Source organism: Ammodytes marinus (genome assembly GCF_949987685.1).
Source record: "Ammodytes marinus genome assembly, chromosome: 8".
Lineage (NCBI taxonomy): Eukaryota > Metazoa > Chordata > Actinopteri > Uranoscopiformes > Ammodytidae > Ammodytes > Ammodytes marinus.
The window spans coordinates 10,990,297-11,007,023 of NC_137212.1; the positions used below are offsets into that span (position 1 = coordinate 10,990,297).

At 39.3% G+C, this 16,727-nt stretch overlaps 1 protein-coding gene across 1 annotated transcript; it reads left to right on the forward strand.

The window, feature by feature from the left end:
* Positions 1–679: 679 nt before the first annotated feature.
* On the forward strand, positions 680–16,026 carry slc35e1 (solute carrier family 35 member E1). The gene is made up of 6 exons (XM_080032577.1): positions 680–1,020; positions 4,505–4,575; positions 7,344–7,481; positions 8,090–8,215; positions 8,474–8,719; positions 12,861–16,026. The coding sequence occupies exons 1-6, from the start codon at positions 693–695 to the stop codon at positions 13,086–13,088; spliced, it is 1,137 nt and encodes a 378-aa protein (XP_079888703.1). The 5' UTR covers positions 680–692; the 3' UTR covers positions 13,089–16,026.
* The last annotated feature ends 701 nt before the right edge of the window (positions 16,027–16,727 follow it).

Below are 16,727 nucleotides of genomic sequence, written 5' to 3' on the forward strand. Positions count from 1 at the left end.
CATCACTGACTCTTTGCAATTAATGACTAATCCGACAAATGAATTCCCACAATGCAGGATGTGCATATACATTACTCTCAGCTGAATTTGGATGTTGGAAACAACATTCCCATACTCCCCAAACTGCAAATAAAAAAAGTAAATAAACCCTTCAATAAAAGTTTATAGTATTGAGTTGAGTTTTTAGAATATAGTATTTTTACTGTATATTGTAAATGTATTCATATGTGTAGTAATTGGAAAAATGTAATTGTTAGATAAGATCGGACACAAGGAACAACATTTTTCATGTACTTCATAGAGATTAAAATCGAATTCAAGAACAGTTTACTGTTATAACCTAACAATTACATCAATACAAAATACAAGGCAAAGACACAACACAGATGCCCCTTTTTAGAATAGAAAATACATATATAGGGAGAAAACTCAAGTGTGTGTGTCAAACATGTAATAAATTACAGGAAAAACAATACAGTAAATAGTCATATTAAATTAATTGCAGTAGTTTTTTTTTTCAAATGATTTCAATTCAAAGCTTAAAAACTTTTTTTAAATGCATCAAACAGCATGTACATCTTAAAAAACCAACTTGTCTCGGTTTCCAAGAGTGGCTTTTATTTTGAAAAAGCTATGTCCGGAAGCCTTGGACTCACTCGCTCCGCCAGTGACTCGTCACTCCGCGGTGGAAGATGGCTGCGGCGGACCGGCCCCCAGTCAGGGACGGGATCCGGATATTTTTACTGTGCGTGTGTTGGTACACGGTCAGCTCTGGGGGCAACATCGTCAACAAAATCATCCTAAATAGTTTCCCTTACCCGGTTACAGTCTCTCTGTTTCACATCATCTCCATCGTCGTGTTTCTTCCGCCGCTACTGCGCGCGTGGGGAGTCCCCAAAACAGAGCTACCCAGCCGGTACTACCGCTGGTACATCCTGCCTCTAGCCTTCGGGAAATACTTTGCGTCTGTTTCGGCTCACTTCAGCATATGGAAAGTACCAGTTTCATACGCGCACACCGGTGAGTATGTGTTAATTTGAGTAAAAATAACGTGATGCCACCTGGCGCGTGCATAAGGAACTTGATGTGTCTGTAACGTCATTTGGTGTTAGCTTCTAGGAGCTAATTCGGCTACACCGACATTTAACTCGACTGAGGCCCCTGGGGGAGTCCTGCGAGTGGTGAACAGACAGGCTTTCACTAGATGAATTAAGTTACCTACATATGCTCTAACTTACTAATTGTTTAGCTTAAGACTCCCCTTAGGAATAATTCATAATTGCTGTTAGCTAGGTAGCTAACTTAATTAACGCTGATTTTCTACGCCAGGGGGGAGGGTCCATTCCCAGGGTTTTTGCAGGTCTTCAAAAAGTCTTAAATCTAAAAATGTATCTTAACGCCTTCATGCCAGTATGGGCGTAAAATAGGTTTAAATTTGCATTCATAATTGTCCTAAATTTAACTTGTTGAAATCTTACTGAACTTGATCTGCAGTGAGCATCTCCTTTGACCTCATACACTAATCACATCAAACCCATAATGTAATTAATGTTTCTCATTCAATATCCAGTGTGAAATATTGCAGTGAGGGTACAGGACCTACAGATCCTGTCAAAGGGTTTTAATAAGCATTCATTATGTTAATCTAAAAGTAAGTTCTTAATTGGTTTTAAAATATTTTAAATCAATCTTTTCTAAATCTTGAAAATTATAAAATGTTAAAAAAAGAAATTGCTATCTTTTTTTTCTATAAAACTTTAATTCCATTTAGAGTTGCATCAAAAAAGTCTTATTATGATTATTAAGTTTCCTGCTGTGTAATTCAATAACAGTCAGTGCGTTTACATGCAGACTCATAATCGGATAACTAAACGAATAAGACCTCAACAGGACTTTTAAACTGCATGTAAACACCTTTATCCGATCTACTTCGGACACAAATCGGCACAATAACGGACAAGAGAAGTCGGATAAGAACACCTAGATAATTCGTTCATTGTCGGCTTTCTCTCTGCATGTATACAGGGATCGGACATCGCATATCGGACTTCTCGTTCTTTGCTTGTGTGCCTGCGCGTGATAGGCTACACCATGGGTTATTGACGGAAGAGAACCGGACGTGGCTCTAAAACCACTTGTTGAAAGCATGGTTGAAAGGGCTACAGCGCCACCTAGCATAGTGGAGACAGCCATGCATCGGACATTTATCCGATTTCTGAAAGGCCATGTATACTCAGACAAGTGACACGGTCCGTTCGAGTGTCTTGTTCGATATATGTGATAATCCAATCTAGTTGTGCCATGTAACCGCACTGACTGTGTCTCTCTGAAGAACTGCAGCCTATATTAGGTACACTCAGTCACTACTTTACAGGTACACCCAGCTAAAGCCATGCAATCCATTGCTAAAACTAATTCAGTCGGAAACTAAAAGTCCTTCCTTATATGAATGATATATTATGTTTGTTAAAGTTCACTTTTTGTTGGAACTTCTTAAAGAGATGTTACAATTCTGTTTTTTTGAAGGCTGCTGTTTGTAGTCAGCCTCTGGTGCTATTTCAGGTTCTGTCACATTCATCTGTTGAGGGCCAGCTTCGACTGTTGGTATGTAAAGTGCAGGCCAGTTATTCAGTCACTGCATTCATCAAGGAGATTGACAGCAAATCAAATTTCTGCAGGTTCACACACGCCCAGACGTGAACAATATGCAAATGTAATTATACCCTTCATATTTAGTTTATTAGTTTTGGCCAGTTGTAACTTACAGCCAGTGTATAGTTAAACCAATGAATTATGTAGTATTGATGACAGCTCTTTACTAACATCTAGTTGAATTCAACTTTAAATTAAACTAGTCTTTACCTGTTCTGACCTGAATTATTTCAAAGAACCGCTTTGTCGCACCTCATATGTCAGTAAGGCAGAGCTCAACGCTAAGGTTTTTTTTCACTTGCCCTATCGGTTTATTTAGGCCCTGTTCTCACGGTGAAAACGTGACAGTTTTCCCGTTTTTGGTTTTAAAAAAAACCCCGTTCAGACACAATTTATCTGACATCTTCACCCGTGCACATGTTTTCAGAGGAAACGGGACGAAATCGATGTAGTAAGCATGCCAGGCCAGCAGTTGGCGGTACAAGGTAGTAGTAGATAGCTTTTCCGGTACAATTTGATGCATAAAACCTTACTGAAACCGAAAATTAATGCCACTAACGTTCATAAAGCGGTTGGTGTAAGCTTGGGGTTACAAGTATTGTAAATGACAAGCTTTCTGTCCTCTTATTTCACCGCATTGAACTTTGTGAGCGGCTACTTTTCCTGTTAGTCGTACTTCAAAATAAAAGTCAACTCACGTTTGTCCGGTGAAATGCTGTTAATGTTTAGCCAGTGAAATGCTTTTACTGTGAAGCCGTAGCCTTAATGCTCCTTTTGTTGAACAGTAACTTAACCGCTGCGCGCTGAACTATGGATAGTGTTTTTTAATGTAGAGAGAGCCGTGTACACAAGTTTATTTTGGTAGAAAAAGCGGCAGAGCACAAATCTTTCCCCAGACAAAGTGGCGGGTGCATGGTATCAATAACTTACTAATAGACTACAGACTAAATTGGCTAGTGTTATAGGCCTATTTAAGCCCTGCACGTTATGTTGTCTTCTAACTTTATAACTCGCGTGTGGGTATATGACAGCAAATGTTATAGACTATGCATACGTGAAGTGGAGCCGTAACGTCAGCGTTACCAGGGGAAATGGTTTCGGTGTTCACACGAAACCAAAACCGTTGTGTTTTCCAAAAAATCCTCCCTGGGAGTAGATCTCAAAAACTTGCGGTTTCATGCCTGCGTTTGCTGTTTTCATGTACATGATATAGTGCAACCGCGGGAATTTTTCCGCGTTTGCACCGTTTCGTGTTGCCGTGAGAACAGGGCCTTAATCATTAGCACCAGTTATATATGAAAATAGACATTAGATAGATGACTTGTATTTGGCGCAATAGAAAATAAATATAAAAAATATTATTTAAAAAAAGAGAAATCAATAATTTCAGCGGAGACTCAGGCAACCGGGTTGTCATAGTTACTGGCCCGAAGTGTTTAAGTCCCTGCTTTACTTTAATAATATTGTAATCTGTCCTTGTTGATGGCAGTTTTAAATGCTGCTTAATCTAGTATTGATGATTTTTGAAGTAAAAGTGGCGCCACGAGTCCTGATCAAAACTGTATCCTTGTTGGTGGTGACACATACAGTACCAGGAAGAACTTAATAGTACGTGAGTCAGTGACACAAGGCAGTGTGTGAATCCCTTAGTGAAAAAATTAATTGTTTGACTGAGGCGTGGGCCAGGCTCTGACTAGGAGCATTACAAATAAAATGCAAGCCTCCATGTGTTCTTCTCTTTACCTGCGGCTTTTAAATTGTGACACATGTTTGCTAAGGCAACAGACTGATTGTTAAACTATACAATCTCACATTGTCCGCTTTTTTCTTTCCACCTCTTTTTTTTCCACAGTCAAAGCCACAATGCCAATATGGGTTGTGCTGCTATCAAGAATCATCATGAAGGAGAAGCAAACCACAAAGGTGAGTAGATTTGACTCGGCAAGTAGGGCACAAGGCGCGCTCTTGTTTCAGCCGGTGTGTGAGTCTCAGCAGTGGTGATGTGGCACCGTGCTGCGCATGCACTGCGTCTCATGTTACGGCCATCTACAGGGGCTTTTTGTGAGTTTTGTCCCTTAGGTCCATTAGATGTTCTATAAGAAAAGTGGAGGTCAGGGAGGGAACTTTTTTATTTCCACCAGTTGGCCACATTCACCTGTTAAATCCCCAAACTCGCTCACAACTTTGCATATAATGATAGGAGCCAACTATAAGGCTGTTTATGTCTTAAAGCACTTAGGAAAGTATTTTGGGTCAGTTCTCTCTTTATAAGATTACTAGAGGAAGTGTTATCTCCTTGTTTGATTGAAACACTGTCAGTGATCTTCACTGGATGGACCGGTTGATTCACTTCAGTCACTGTAAGTAAGAACATCTTCCTACATCAAACAAAACCTCTAATAATGTTGCGCAGAAAAAAACATCTCAACATCTGCCTCAACTTGTTATCAACGAAGCAAGATTGGAGGCCAAAAGCTTGTTCAGGGAAGCGTAATACATCTTAACTTTTTCTTCCTGGTGGTGGAACATTTTACAGTCAAATGTGAATAAGGAGCCCTCTAACATCAGATTGTCATGTTTACCTTATGGTCAGTATTCAGACAGACTAGGTTCACAGACGGGGTGCTTTGGTGCTGATGACGTCTTACTGTCTGAGTAGAAATTCTGTTTGAGGAGCAGCAGGCTGCACTGGACTGGGCTGAGATTAATGTTGAAACACATTTTAACAAGCTAATTGCTTTTATATGCCACTTTATTAGTTACATCTACACAATGTAATGCAGTCCAACACTGTAACAGATATCTTTCCCGAAGCTCATGTTCAGTTTTTGTTGACATTGTCATATTTATTTAGATGTTTATTACTGAGCTCATAGTTATACTGTATTATATGATATTGAGAGGTATCGCCCTCCCGTTCACATACATGAAGGTAGCAAAGGTAGCAGAAAAACACCTGTGAGTATCATGCAGTCCAGTACAAAGTCACCTCTAAATATGACTTCAGTATGTACATTTATTATTTTATTGTCACCTTTTATGACAGGTTAAACAAAAACTGTATTATAGGAAATCATAAAAGCAGACTTTGTGGAAGAACAGGTGTGCTGGATTAATGTAGACCGTACAGGTTATCTGAAGTGGACACAGTCAGTGGGTTTACATGCAGACTCATAATCGGGTGAATATAAACAAATAAGACTTCAACAGGACTTGTAAAATGCATGAAAACACCTTTATCCAATCTACTTCGCACACAAATTGGCACATTAACGGACAAGCAAAGTCGGATAAGAACACCTATATAACTCGTTCATAGTCGGCATTCTATCTGCATGCAGGATCACATTTCGGAGTTCTCGTTCTGCGCTTGCTTGAGAGTTCCCTGCCGGGGATTTCACAAGGAAGTGGAAGGAGACGATATAAAAAATAGTGTTTTTGCCGGAAAGGAACTGGACGTGGCTCTATAATCACCTGTTGCAAGGGCTACAGCGCCAACTAGCATAGCGGAGTCGGCTATGTTCCAGCCATTTATCAAATCTTTGAAAGGCCATGTATACTCAGACAAGTGAAGCGGTCCCTTTGGGTGGCAAGTTCGGTATATGTTTTAATCCAATCTAGGATTGCACTGAACACATTTTACCCCCCTCTATATATTTGGTCTTCAACTATTTTTTTCTGGTTGCAAGAACCCTTTGTGATGAATTTTCAAAATATGTCAGTCGGGACAATTGAAATGGTACCAAAATCCAGGCCTATGCAAAAAAAATAAGCCTTCTTAAAAAAGAACCGGCAATTTTTACAAAAGTGATAGAAGTACAAGATCAGCACGTGTGGAATACATCCAATCAAGAGCTGTTCTGCATCCTTGTGGATCCTATTCCAATAGTAAATCATCAACCAATGAATGTAGTAGAACTTATTTAAAGGCACCGTCTACAGTATTGTTACTGGCTTAACAAGTTCCCAACCTGCATTTTTAACTTTTATTGTACAGCCTGTTCTTACTGTTATAGTCCAACAAGAAGCATGCAACATGATCAGTGCAGTGCTTTCTCAGTTTCATTGTTCTCAAAGTGTTTGGTTGAGAAGAGTGAGTGAATCAGTGGGTGCCCAAGTGGGTTTCATGACAACGGCAGGTATTTTATTTCTTACAATATTTTTAATATGCAAGAGTGTGTGTGTTCGATTGTGTGTTCGTGTTCCAGGTTAGGAGGGTTATAACGTCCAGCTGCACCCTCTCGAGTGAAAATGTTTGGATAGATTTAGACTTTGTTTAGAATTTTTTCCTCTGTTTCTCAGATTTCCCAAGAAAGGTTAAGTGTGTTGGATTTTATTCTCAAATGTTGCATTTTACATTTTTCTGTGAAGAGAGGTGACTTGTGATAAACATGTATCAATGTAACTGTAATGTATGGCTTTTCTCTAAATACCGTTATTAGAGGTGACCAAACAAATATTAGGTGGCTACAGGACACTCATATCCTTATAGTAACTTTCATTAAGGATTTATTTGCGGATTAGTTTGTCTATAAAATGTCAGACAACATAACATCTTCATATTGCTTGTTCTGTCCAAACAAAAGATCGCAATTTATTGAAGCAGCTCATTCTATTTTATTACTATACTAGGAAATAATCTAGTAAATAGGTCTTTATATTATCTCCTGCTGACTGTGTCCCTGTTGTAGGTTTACGTATCGCTCATCCCCATCATTGGTGGAGTACTGCTGGCCACGGTGACTGAGCTGTCTTTTGATGTCTCTGGACTCATCAGTGCTCTGGCTGCCACGCTATGTTTCTCTCTGCAGAACATCTTCTCCAAAAAGGTAAGTCCTTCTCACACCTGGTATGTGCTGTGAATGTGTTGGAGGCTGTGGGGAGAGGAACTTACATCCATCCAACTGTAGTCAGAAAGGAGAAGTGGTTTTGTGTTGTGTGTCGCATTAATGTTCCATCATGTAAGAAGAGGAAGATGCCCTTCACTATGGCCTGCAGTGACTGTAATTGGAAAATGCGACTTATCCATTTTGAAATACCTTTAACCCTTTTTTAAATGTTAATTAAATACAGTTTTTAAAGACGATGTTATGAGTAATGCTTACGGGGGGCTGAAGGGAGAATCTAACCTAAATGCTAATGTTCGGTGGTGAGCGTTTACCACTGTCGCTGCATCTCACTGACCCTTGCACATATCTTCCTTATGAGAGTGTTCAAGTTTAAATCCAATGTGCTAACATTGTCTATAGATAATATCAAAGCAAAAATGTTGATCACAAGTGTAAATATTAAAAAAATGTACATTTAAATGTTACAGCAGGTTCTGTGACCATTTAAAACTTTGATTTGATCATGTTCAGTTAGTGCATAGGACACTGGGAAAGACACAACACAACTTTCAATCACTATATCTTTGATTTTTCTCCCTTTTTTAAAGGTGTTGCGTGACACAAGTATCCATCACTTGAGACTGCTCAAAATCCTGGGCTTTAATGCTGTAATCTTCATGGTGCCCACTTGGGTTCTGGTGGATCTGTCTGTGTTTCTTGTGAATGGAAACCTGGTAAGTAGCTGCTATTTAAACGTGGAGTCAGCGATTTCTGGAGGACACTTGTTGACAAACTATTTTTTTGTAAAAATCAATTAATGTTTCCTCAGGATCCACTTCCTGTCTGTACTGTCTTGACAAAGTGTTTTATGACAACAGACATTCTCCAGAATCGCTGATTCCACCTTAAATGAAGTTTTATGGTGGTTTGGTAGAGTTCGCAGCAGCACAATAACCCTGAATGTAACCTGATCGTCCCGCTATTCTTCACAGTCGGACGTCTCAGAATGGTCGGGAACCTTTGTCCTCCTGCTCATCAGTGGCTTCTGCAACTTTGCTCAGAATGTCATTGCCTTCAGCGTGCTCAACATCGTCAGCCCGCTCAGCTATGCCGTCGCCAACGCCACCAAGAGGATCATGGTCATTAGCATCTCACTGCTAATGCTGCGCAACCCGGTCACCGGCATCAATGTCATGGGAATGATGGTGGCCATAGTCGGGGTGTTCCTCTATAACAAGGTGAGTTAAGCGTTAAGATGGAGTGAGGTAGTCACAAGGAAATGAGGCAGAGCACAAAGGAGAAAAGGGAAATGTTATGTTCTCTTGTTCCATCAATTGAAGACAGTTTACAAAACATATTGTCTCTACACGTAATTTTTAATATTGATTTTAGTTTATCATCATAAACCAAAATACAATTATTTTTAGGAACCTAGAACCAAACGTAAGTCTTAGAATATGTTTATAAACAAAACTGTGGGCCCATGTAAGCAACAATGAATCGATAACTTTTCGGGAAGCTTTCTAACTTCGAACAGTGTTCCAGGGATCCAATTTTCCTCTGAGGAAAGTTTGTTTATTCAGTTGTGAGAATATACCACTGTTCATACTAGGGATGTAACAATATACCGCAAAACGGTCGTTCGCGATATGAAAAGGCCACGAATGTCAACCGTACGTTTTTTCTAGTTATACCGTGTCATGGTATTGAGGCGAGCGTGCATGGTAAATGTGCTCCGTCATTGTGGAGAGTCTGGTAAGCAACGTTGTCATAAACGTAGCACTCAATCTAACACTATATGGGTCAGGGTCACACCAACATTGGAAACCAAACAATAACACATTGACACAACATCTTATCACTGAAACATGACTTCTAACTTTAAAATGAACAGTCACGTCTCACGTGGGCCGTTGTTTACACTACGCAGACCAGCGCGTGTAGCTTTGCCACATTGAGTCACGCAGCAGCAAAGAAGAAGAGAGAGAAAGAGAAAAGGGAGAGATAGAGAAAAAGATCGGCATAGTAGCTTACCAGACTGAAGAGAAAGTTGCTCGCGGGTGAGTTATATCATTATGAATCCAGGTGAACGTGAGGAAATGGGATACAAAAAAAAAACATCCACCGCGACCGCTCGTTAAATCCCCGGTAAAGTCGGCAAACTTCGGTGAAAGGCAGATGAAGGAAATAAGTCCAAAGATCCTTTATATGTTCATCACAACTTCACGTGAACTAGCATAGGAACTCAGCTATACGAGCTATACCGGTGTTGCGCCGAAAGCTGTATCACACATTCTGGCAGGTCACAGCTTTCGACGTAACACCGGCATGTTGCGCAATACTATGGAATCCCTACTAGGTCAAACTTAGGTGACACTACTGTCAAGCATAGGTGACCGAGGAAGGGATGAGGGAGAGGAGTGCACTGCAAAAACATTGATTTTGAGACTGCATTTTAACAAATAAAAATCATAATTTAATATTTTACTGAGTTCATTGTGCCTGTCATAATGTAGGCCTATTAAGGTTAAAACATAGCTTGAATAAAATAGAGTTGATAAGCAAATAAGACATGGGAAAATGATCACACTATTGTTAAATTATTTTACTTTATGCATACTTTTACAGTTACAGACAAGTGCCTAAAGTAAAATTATAGGTGTAATGCTTCTTTAAAAAAATAGTAGAGAAGCAGTGTCTTTGTTTTGGTGATAAGTTGTTTAAATCTCTCAGAAATCTCTTCATAATAAGATATAAAAATTTGAATTATTCGTTTGTGTTTTATTTAAATCGGCAGTAACATTTCATTTGAGGGGGTAGAAATGAATTACGCGCTTAATATCGTATCGTGATATCGTGATATCAATCGCAATATCGTATCGTACTCAAAATTTCATATCGTTACATCCCTAGTTCATACACACCCGAAGTTACATAGTGCAATTTCGAACTATGTACTCTATATATTCTGTCTATAGTCTGTGTCAAGCTTTTGCTCCATTTACAGCTGTTCTTTCTTAATAATAATAGTAAACTGCTCAGCACTCTGCCTAAAAGCAGCTTCCCAAATCTCTGTCCTCCCTCTTGTGGCTGTTTGCCAGTGCCTTAAATGTAAATACAGAAGTTAAAGCTCCCATATTATGCAAAATGCACTTTTTAATTTTTTTTAACATAAGTATGGGTCCACGGTGTGCCTAGAGACTGCCAAAGTATATAAAAAAAAAACTATCCTTTTCTCACCCTCCCTCTTTCTGAAAACCTCCACCTCTCCCCCCAATATACTCTGTTCAGAATTGTTCTCGTTATAGCGAGAGAAGCCACCTCCCCACCCCCCCCCCCCCATTTCTTATTGGTCCGCGGCCCGAGAACCTCTGGAAAATATTCCGAGCGACAGCCATATTGTTTTGCCCTCTAAGCGACAAGATGCCCGTAGTTTTGCCGGCATGCAGAGTGTTGCATAAACCAACACAGAAGCATTTTGCTCATAATACACTAATTTATCTTAATCACAGCAGTCTTAATAATTCCGCGTTTATAACGAGACAAAGCTTAGGAAGCTACTTGTGTAGTAATTCCGCAATGGTTGTTTGCCTGTTATTTACCTAGTGTAGCGTGTAGCTTCGGGAGTAGCATCCAGCTTTTGCTCCTATTACACTAACTTAGCATTCCCATTGCAGTCTAATAATGCCTCGTTTTTAACATGACAAAGGATGGGAAGATATTCCTGTAGAAATTAAACTTTGAAGCTAATGTTTTCACTGGTTTTAAATCGTCTGAGTGCTATTTTTGGCCATTACCGCCCATGTAGCTACGCGGTAGCATCCCGCTTTTGCCCCTATTACACTAACTTAGCTTTCCCATTACAGTCTAATAATGCCTCGGTTTTAACATGACAACGTATAGGAAGCTATTCCTGTAGCAATCAAACTTTGAGGCTAATGTTTTCACTGGTTTTAATCATGTCAGGTCATGTCAAACTGTTCAAAGTATGGCTTAGCTCCGGGTAAACACCTTGTTCGCAGTGTCTCTCTAGTATCACGTAAGCACGGCAGAGACGGTGGGAGGGCCCGGCAGAGAGGTGGGAGGGGCCAGCCAAATCGCAGGCTGCAGACACCAATATAGGTCACCCTGAGACCAGAGGAAAATCAGGGTATAGAGGCTTGCTACAATAAATGATCTGAATGGGGTTTTCAGCAAACATCTAAAAAAATAAGTATTAGGGACTACTTAGACCATATAAAATGTACAGAAAAGTGCATAATATGGGAGCTTTAACCCATTGATGACTATGGCAATCTAGGATGCATGTTCTTAATGCCTGAGGGTTTTCTGAAAAAATTGTACGGATTGTGAAGTCTACCAAAACCTTAATATCTAAGCCTGTGTAGCACATAGAAACATGACATAAAATACATTTAAAAGGTAAGGTTCACAGGTTTTATTTAAACATGCTCCCTTAGCGCTTACAAACCAACACATTTTTCAAAAAATCGTCAAAATTAGATGGGGGAGAAAAAAAAAGAATAAATAATATAAAATATTTAAAAATAATGTGCTAAATGAGGTTATAATCCTGCTTCCTTTTAGCATGGATAGTAGTGACTGAGTGTGCAGTGGAGGGATAAAGATAGACAGATATAGGAAGGAGGAGATAGCTTTATTTTATAATTTAGTTCAGTTATCACTGGCACCATAAATCCGACTTCCCAGTACAACTGGAACGCAGACTGACTCCCGCTGTCGGAAACCGATCAGCTGGTCCAAACGGCTGTATACCACTGAGATGAAAACAAAACTGAAACTTAACTATCGCCTGGCTGGGCTGAATTTGAGTTGGAGCAGCAAAATATAGACTAAATTCATAAATATTGTTAATAAATAGATGCAATGTGTTGAGTGATTTTCTTCAGTAGCCTATAGTAGACCTAGATTCTGCGCTCCGAACGCCACTAACTGTTCTGTAATACACTATCGCCGACACAGCCGGCGTATTTTTTATTATTATTATTATTTATTTATTTATTTATTATCAATTTCTTTGATTGACGTGATTTTCGGCAAACCACACAACTTTTGGGTGGTCACGTGGTCTTAAAAAATCAACAAAACCCACCTCATGTGTATTTGAACCAATGACGCACGCCATGGAAATTAGATAAAGTAACAATGCTGTGCTACGCAGCATCAGGCAGGAGATACAATGTGGCGTCGCGCAGCAGCCATCATCAATGGGTTAAGTCATGCTCTATTTTTTGTCTTGGGTAACATTTGAACGATACAAACTATTTAGGATCAGTGGGCAGCCATAGTGCAGTGCTAGGGGACTAGCTACTAAGACACCCAGTCATTTAGAATCCATTTGTCTTTCCCTGCCAACAGGCCAAGTATGATGCCAACAAGGAGAAGAAGCTGCTGCCCAGAAACAAGTCAGACCTGATCTCCTTTGACAACCCGGCGTTGGACAAGATCCAGGCCAACGGGTCAGTGCCTTTCTCCCACGGCTCAGAGCAGCAGCACAGCTGGAACACTGTGCTGACCGACCACTTCCAGTACAGCCGTCAAGCCTACACGACAAACTCCGGCAACAACCACCAGTATGTGGTCTAAAGGATCACCCAGGGTCGCTGTAAAGGACACTACTGTGTGTAGCCGCCCTCCCAGCAGCGGGTCTTCAGCGCCCCGCACACAAGACTGAAGGCAAGTGCCGTTTGTTGTGGATAGGAGGAATGAGATGAGTAGGTCAAGATGGCCAAGTGACATGACCTCTCCCACGCCCCTTCCTGTCTAAACTTCACTTTCTGACAGCTTTGCTGTAAGTCATTGTTTATTTATTACTTTGGTACCGACTGTATGGGATGGTCTGAGAGAAAATTCAACACATATCGTCCGTTTTCAGACATTTTGTTTACTGATTTAGACATATTATCCAGACACAGGAATGTGCCACATTAGGTGGACCTGTAAACAGTGGTTTCTAATTGATTTGCACCTCTGAATCTGAGTTTTGTTTTATTTACAGACATTGTATGTTTTGGGTTATTTTTTTCACTTTCAAAGGTGAGGAGGTTGACTGATTTTTTTTCTTTAACCGCTAACTTGCACCGAAACAAGAGGCCGTCATTTTGCATCTCATAAGGAGCAGAGCTCATTGGAATGCTGTTAACATTTTGGTTTGATAAAATTCATGTTAAGGGTTTTCATTTTTCTTCGTGAGGCACCTGTAATAATGTGAGCAGAAACAACCTGTTAGAATGTTTGTCTACAGTCAATTAAATGTTTTGCATTACTAAAAACGTGAGACATTCAAGGACTATAGGAACCCAGTAATTAAAAAATACTCTTTGGTCTGATGATGTAATAGTCTGATCAGACTCACCAGGCATTTTTTCGCCATGCTAGCAGCTTTGCTTTATTTGTGGCCATGTGGGTCGGTCATTCATGTTCACAGAGGATTAATACCAATTCGGTCATTCATGTTCCCAGAGGATCAATTCCAATTCTACTGATGGGTGATCTCCTAGCATCAGTATACGATGTATAATTATGTTATAAAACCAAATATTGGATTAACTTTGGTTATCCTCTGACTTCTTGTGACATCACCTGGTCAATATAAATGTGTCCGATACTACAAAACTAATTACATTCTCAGTTTTGCTTTCTTTTGCTAACATAAGCATGGTAACATGCCATATATAACATGTTACCATGCTAATGTTAGTATACATACTAACATGGCAGACTTGTTTAAACATCAGCATGTAGCATCGTCATTGTAAATGCTAACCGTAGCATGCAGTCAATAGCACCACCATGCCTGAGTGCAATCTCACAGAGCTGTTAGCATGGCTGTGGACTCTGGTTTTAGTGTACAGTAGATGCCATTGTAGATATGATCTTGCTGCGTCTCGGTGTTTGCACTCTTTTTAAAATTACAAGTGCCCGATGAAGAAAAATGCCCCAAAATAAATAAATATGTATTCATTGTGTTGTGTTCTTACATCCACTGTGGGTAAAACAATGAAACTATCCAATACGGCTTTTCAAAACCACGTCTTTAAACTAGAGCTGCAACAATTAATCGATGAATTGATTATTAAAATAATCGCCAACTATTTTGATGATCGATTAATCGTTTTGAGTAATTCTTTTTTTTTTCTTCAAATTCTCTGATTTCAGCTTCTCAAATGTGAATATTTTCGTGTTTCTTTAATCCTATTATGAAAGTAAACTGAAATATCTGTGTGTTTTGGACATAACAATACATTTGAGGACGTCAACATGGGCTTTGGAAAATTGATCAAAATTTTTCACCTTTCTGACATTTTACAGATCAATACACTAATAATCGATTAATCGAGAAAATAATTGACAGATTAATCGATTATTAAAATAATCGTTAGTTGCAGCCCTACTTTAAACTGAGAAAATAATTTTTAAAAATTATTGAGACTATTTTTCTCGACAAACAGTCAATGACCTCCTACAGATAAGTTAACAGATAAATGTACTCTTTGATATTTTTGGGCTTATCTGAAAACGGTTAACTTTCAATCAGATTTACTAAAACAATTATGACCTAAAGTTTCAGCTTTGATTCTAACCATGTAGAGATGTTGGAATGAATGTTTCAGCCGTCATGGTTTGGAGTTGAGAAAACAATTTAAAACAATGCATTATTTTCTTATCTTTTTCTTTTGTATTTATTGATCTGCAAGGTTTCTCCTGTCAGGCGACTCTTCAGCCTGAACCAAAGCTGCTCTGTCATGATAATGTTTTATTAAAACGGAGCCCTGTTTAAAGTTTGCACATCATGAACTTCTAACATGAACAACTAAATGTTGTATGCGACTGTCTGCCAAGTGACTTCGTTCTGGTGTTGAATTTAAAGCATTTTTGTAACATTTGGTGTCAGACAGCCACTGACTGGACAGACTTGATTTCAAAATGAAACATGCATTAAATCAGAGTTTTGATTTGTGCAATGAAAGATTCAACTGTAATTGCAGGTAGACAAAAGGTTTAAATATAGATAATGATTAGTGTCTGCAAAACTGGTAACTTTTAGTCATTTTATTAATGAAAAGCCTTTTTTACTGCTTGAAGAACTATATTAGGAAAGTGACTTTTCTCCTCCGCACACTGAGCATTTCACTGCAGCAATATAAAGTTTTTATCTTCTGTAAAAAAAAAATTGTCTCAACATCAAATGTTGTATTTCTGATCTTATACTTTGTAAATGGTAAATGGACTCCACTTATATAGCGCTTTGCCTGGTTTTTCACAGACTCGAAGCGCTTTAGATCTTATACTTTGTATGGACAACCCATGTTAATTGAATTTTTGTAAAAGTGCCAGTTATAGTGAGCTTGTTTCAGCTGTAGTCCTTGGTAGATTTGGGTATGGGGGAAAGTGCGGTTATATTCTAATGTTTTTTTTGTTTTTTTTTAAACTGTTCTATGTTTGCCTTCTTTGACAAATTAAAGACACACTCACACCCCCAGACCCACCTCTGCTAGGTCAGTGTGCTCTGGGTTTCCCAGAAACAAACTAATATCAAAGTCTGTTATCTCTTTTTTTTTTTAAGTTAGTAATAGAGAAAACAGCTTGTACCGCTGAGAAGGTTTGTAGCCGACGTGTGTGTGTGTGTGTGTGTGTGTGTGTGTGTGTGTGTGTGTGTGTGTGTGTGTGTGTGTGTGTGTGTGTGTGTGTGTGTGTGTGTGTGTGTGTGTGTGTGTGTGTGTGTGTGTGTGTGTGTGTGTGTGTGTGTGTGTGTGTGTGTGTGTGTGTGTGTGTGTGTGTGTGTGTGTGTCTTGAGTATTTGACACTTTGAGGCTGCACTTTGTGGTGTTGGTGTTTGACTGCTGTTGTGTTAAATTGAAATGTAAGAAAGAAGCAAAAAAATCTATCTTGGCACCACAAACAGCAGCTTTTCAAATATGACAAAGGAGTGCAAACAAAACCTCTGAGACGGTGTCAGCATCAACGTTAAATAGGCCTAGTACATTTGATAAAGGTAGCATTTATCTTAAGTAATGTTTGTTTATTTATTTTTTAAAGAGAATTCTTCAGGGCATTTTAGCTTTTTTAGATGTATGAAATGGGGTAAAGAGGGGAATGACATGCAGAGAACCACCTGGGCCCGACCCGTACCAGGGTCCAATGCCACAAGGAACGAGCCTCATTGCTCATTGTTTGGTTCGATAGCCGCACACATCCCGTCTTAACTACTCATCAGCTCCTGCA

Bases quoted from the DNA above. Each gene is read 5' to 3' on its own strand.
- slc35e1 (XM_080032577.1), top strand. From the start codon at position 693: ATGGCTGCGGCGGACCGGCCCCCAGTCAGGGACGGGATCCGGATATTT. The intron at 4,576-7,343 runs GTGAGTAGATTT...TCCCTGTTGTAG, and splicing joins AGGAGAAGCAAACCACAAAG to GTTTACGTATCGCTCATCCC. The intron at 8,216-8,473 runs GTAAGTAGCTGC...TATTCTTCACAG, and splicing joins TTCTTGTGAATGGAAACCTG to TCGGACGTCTCAGAATGGTC.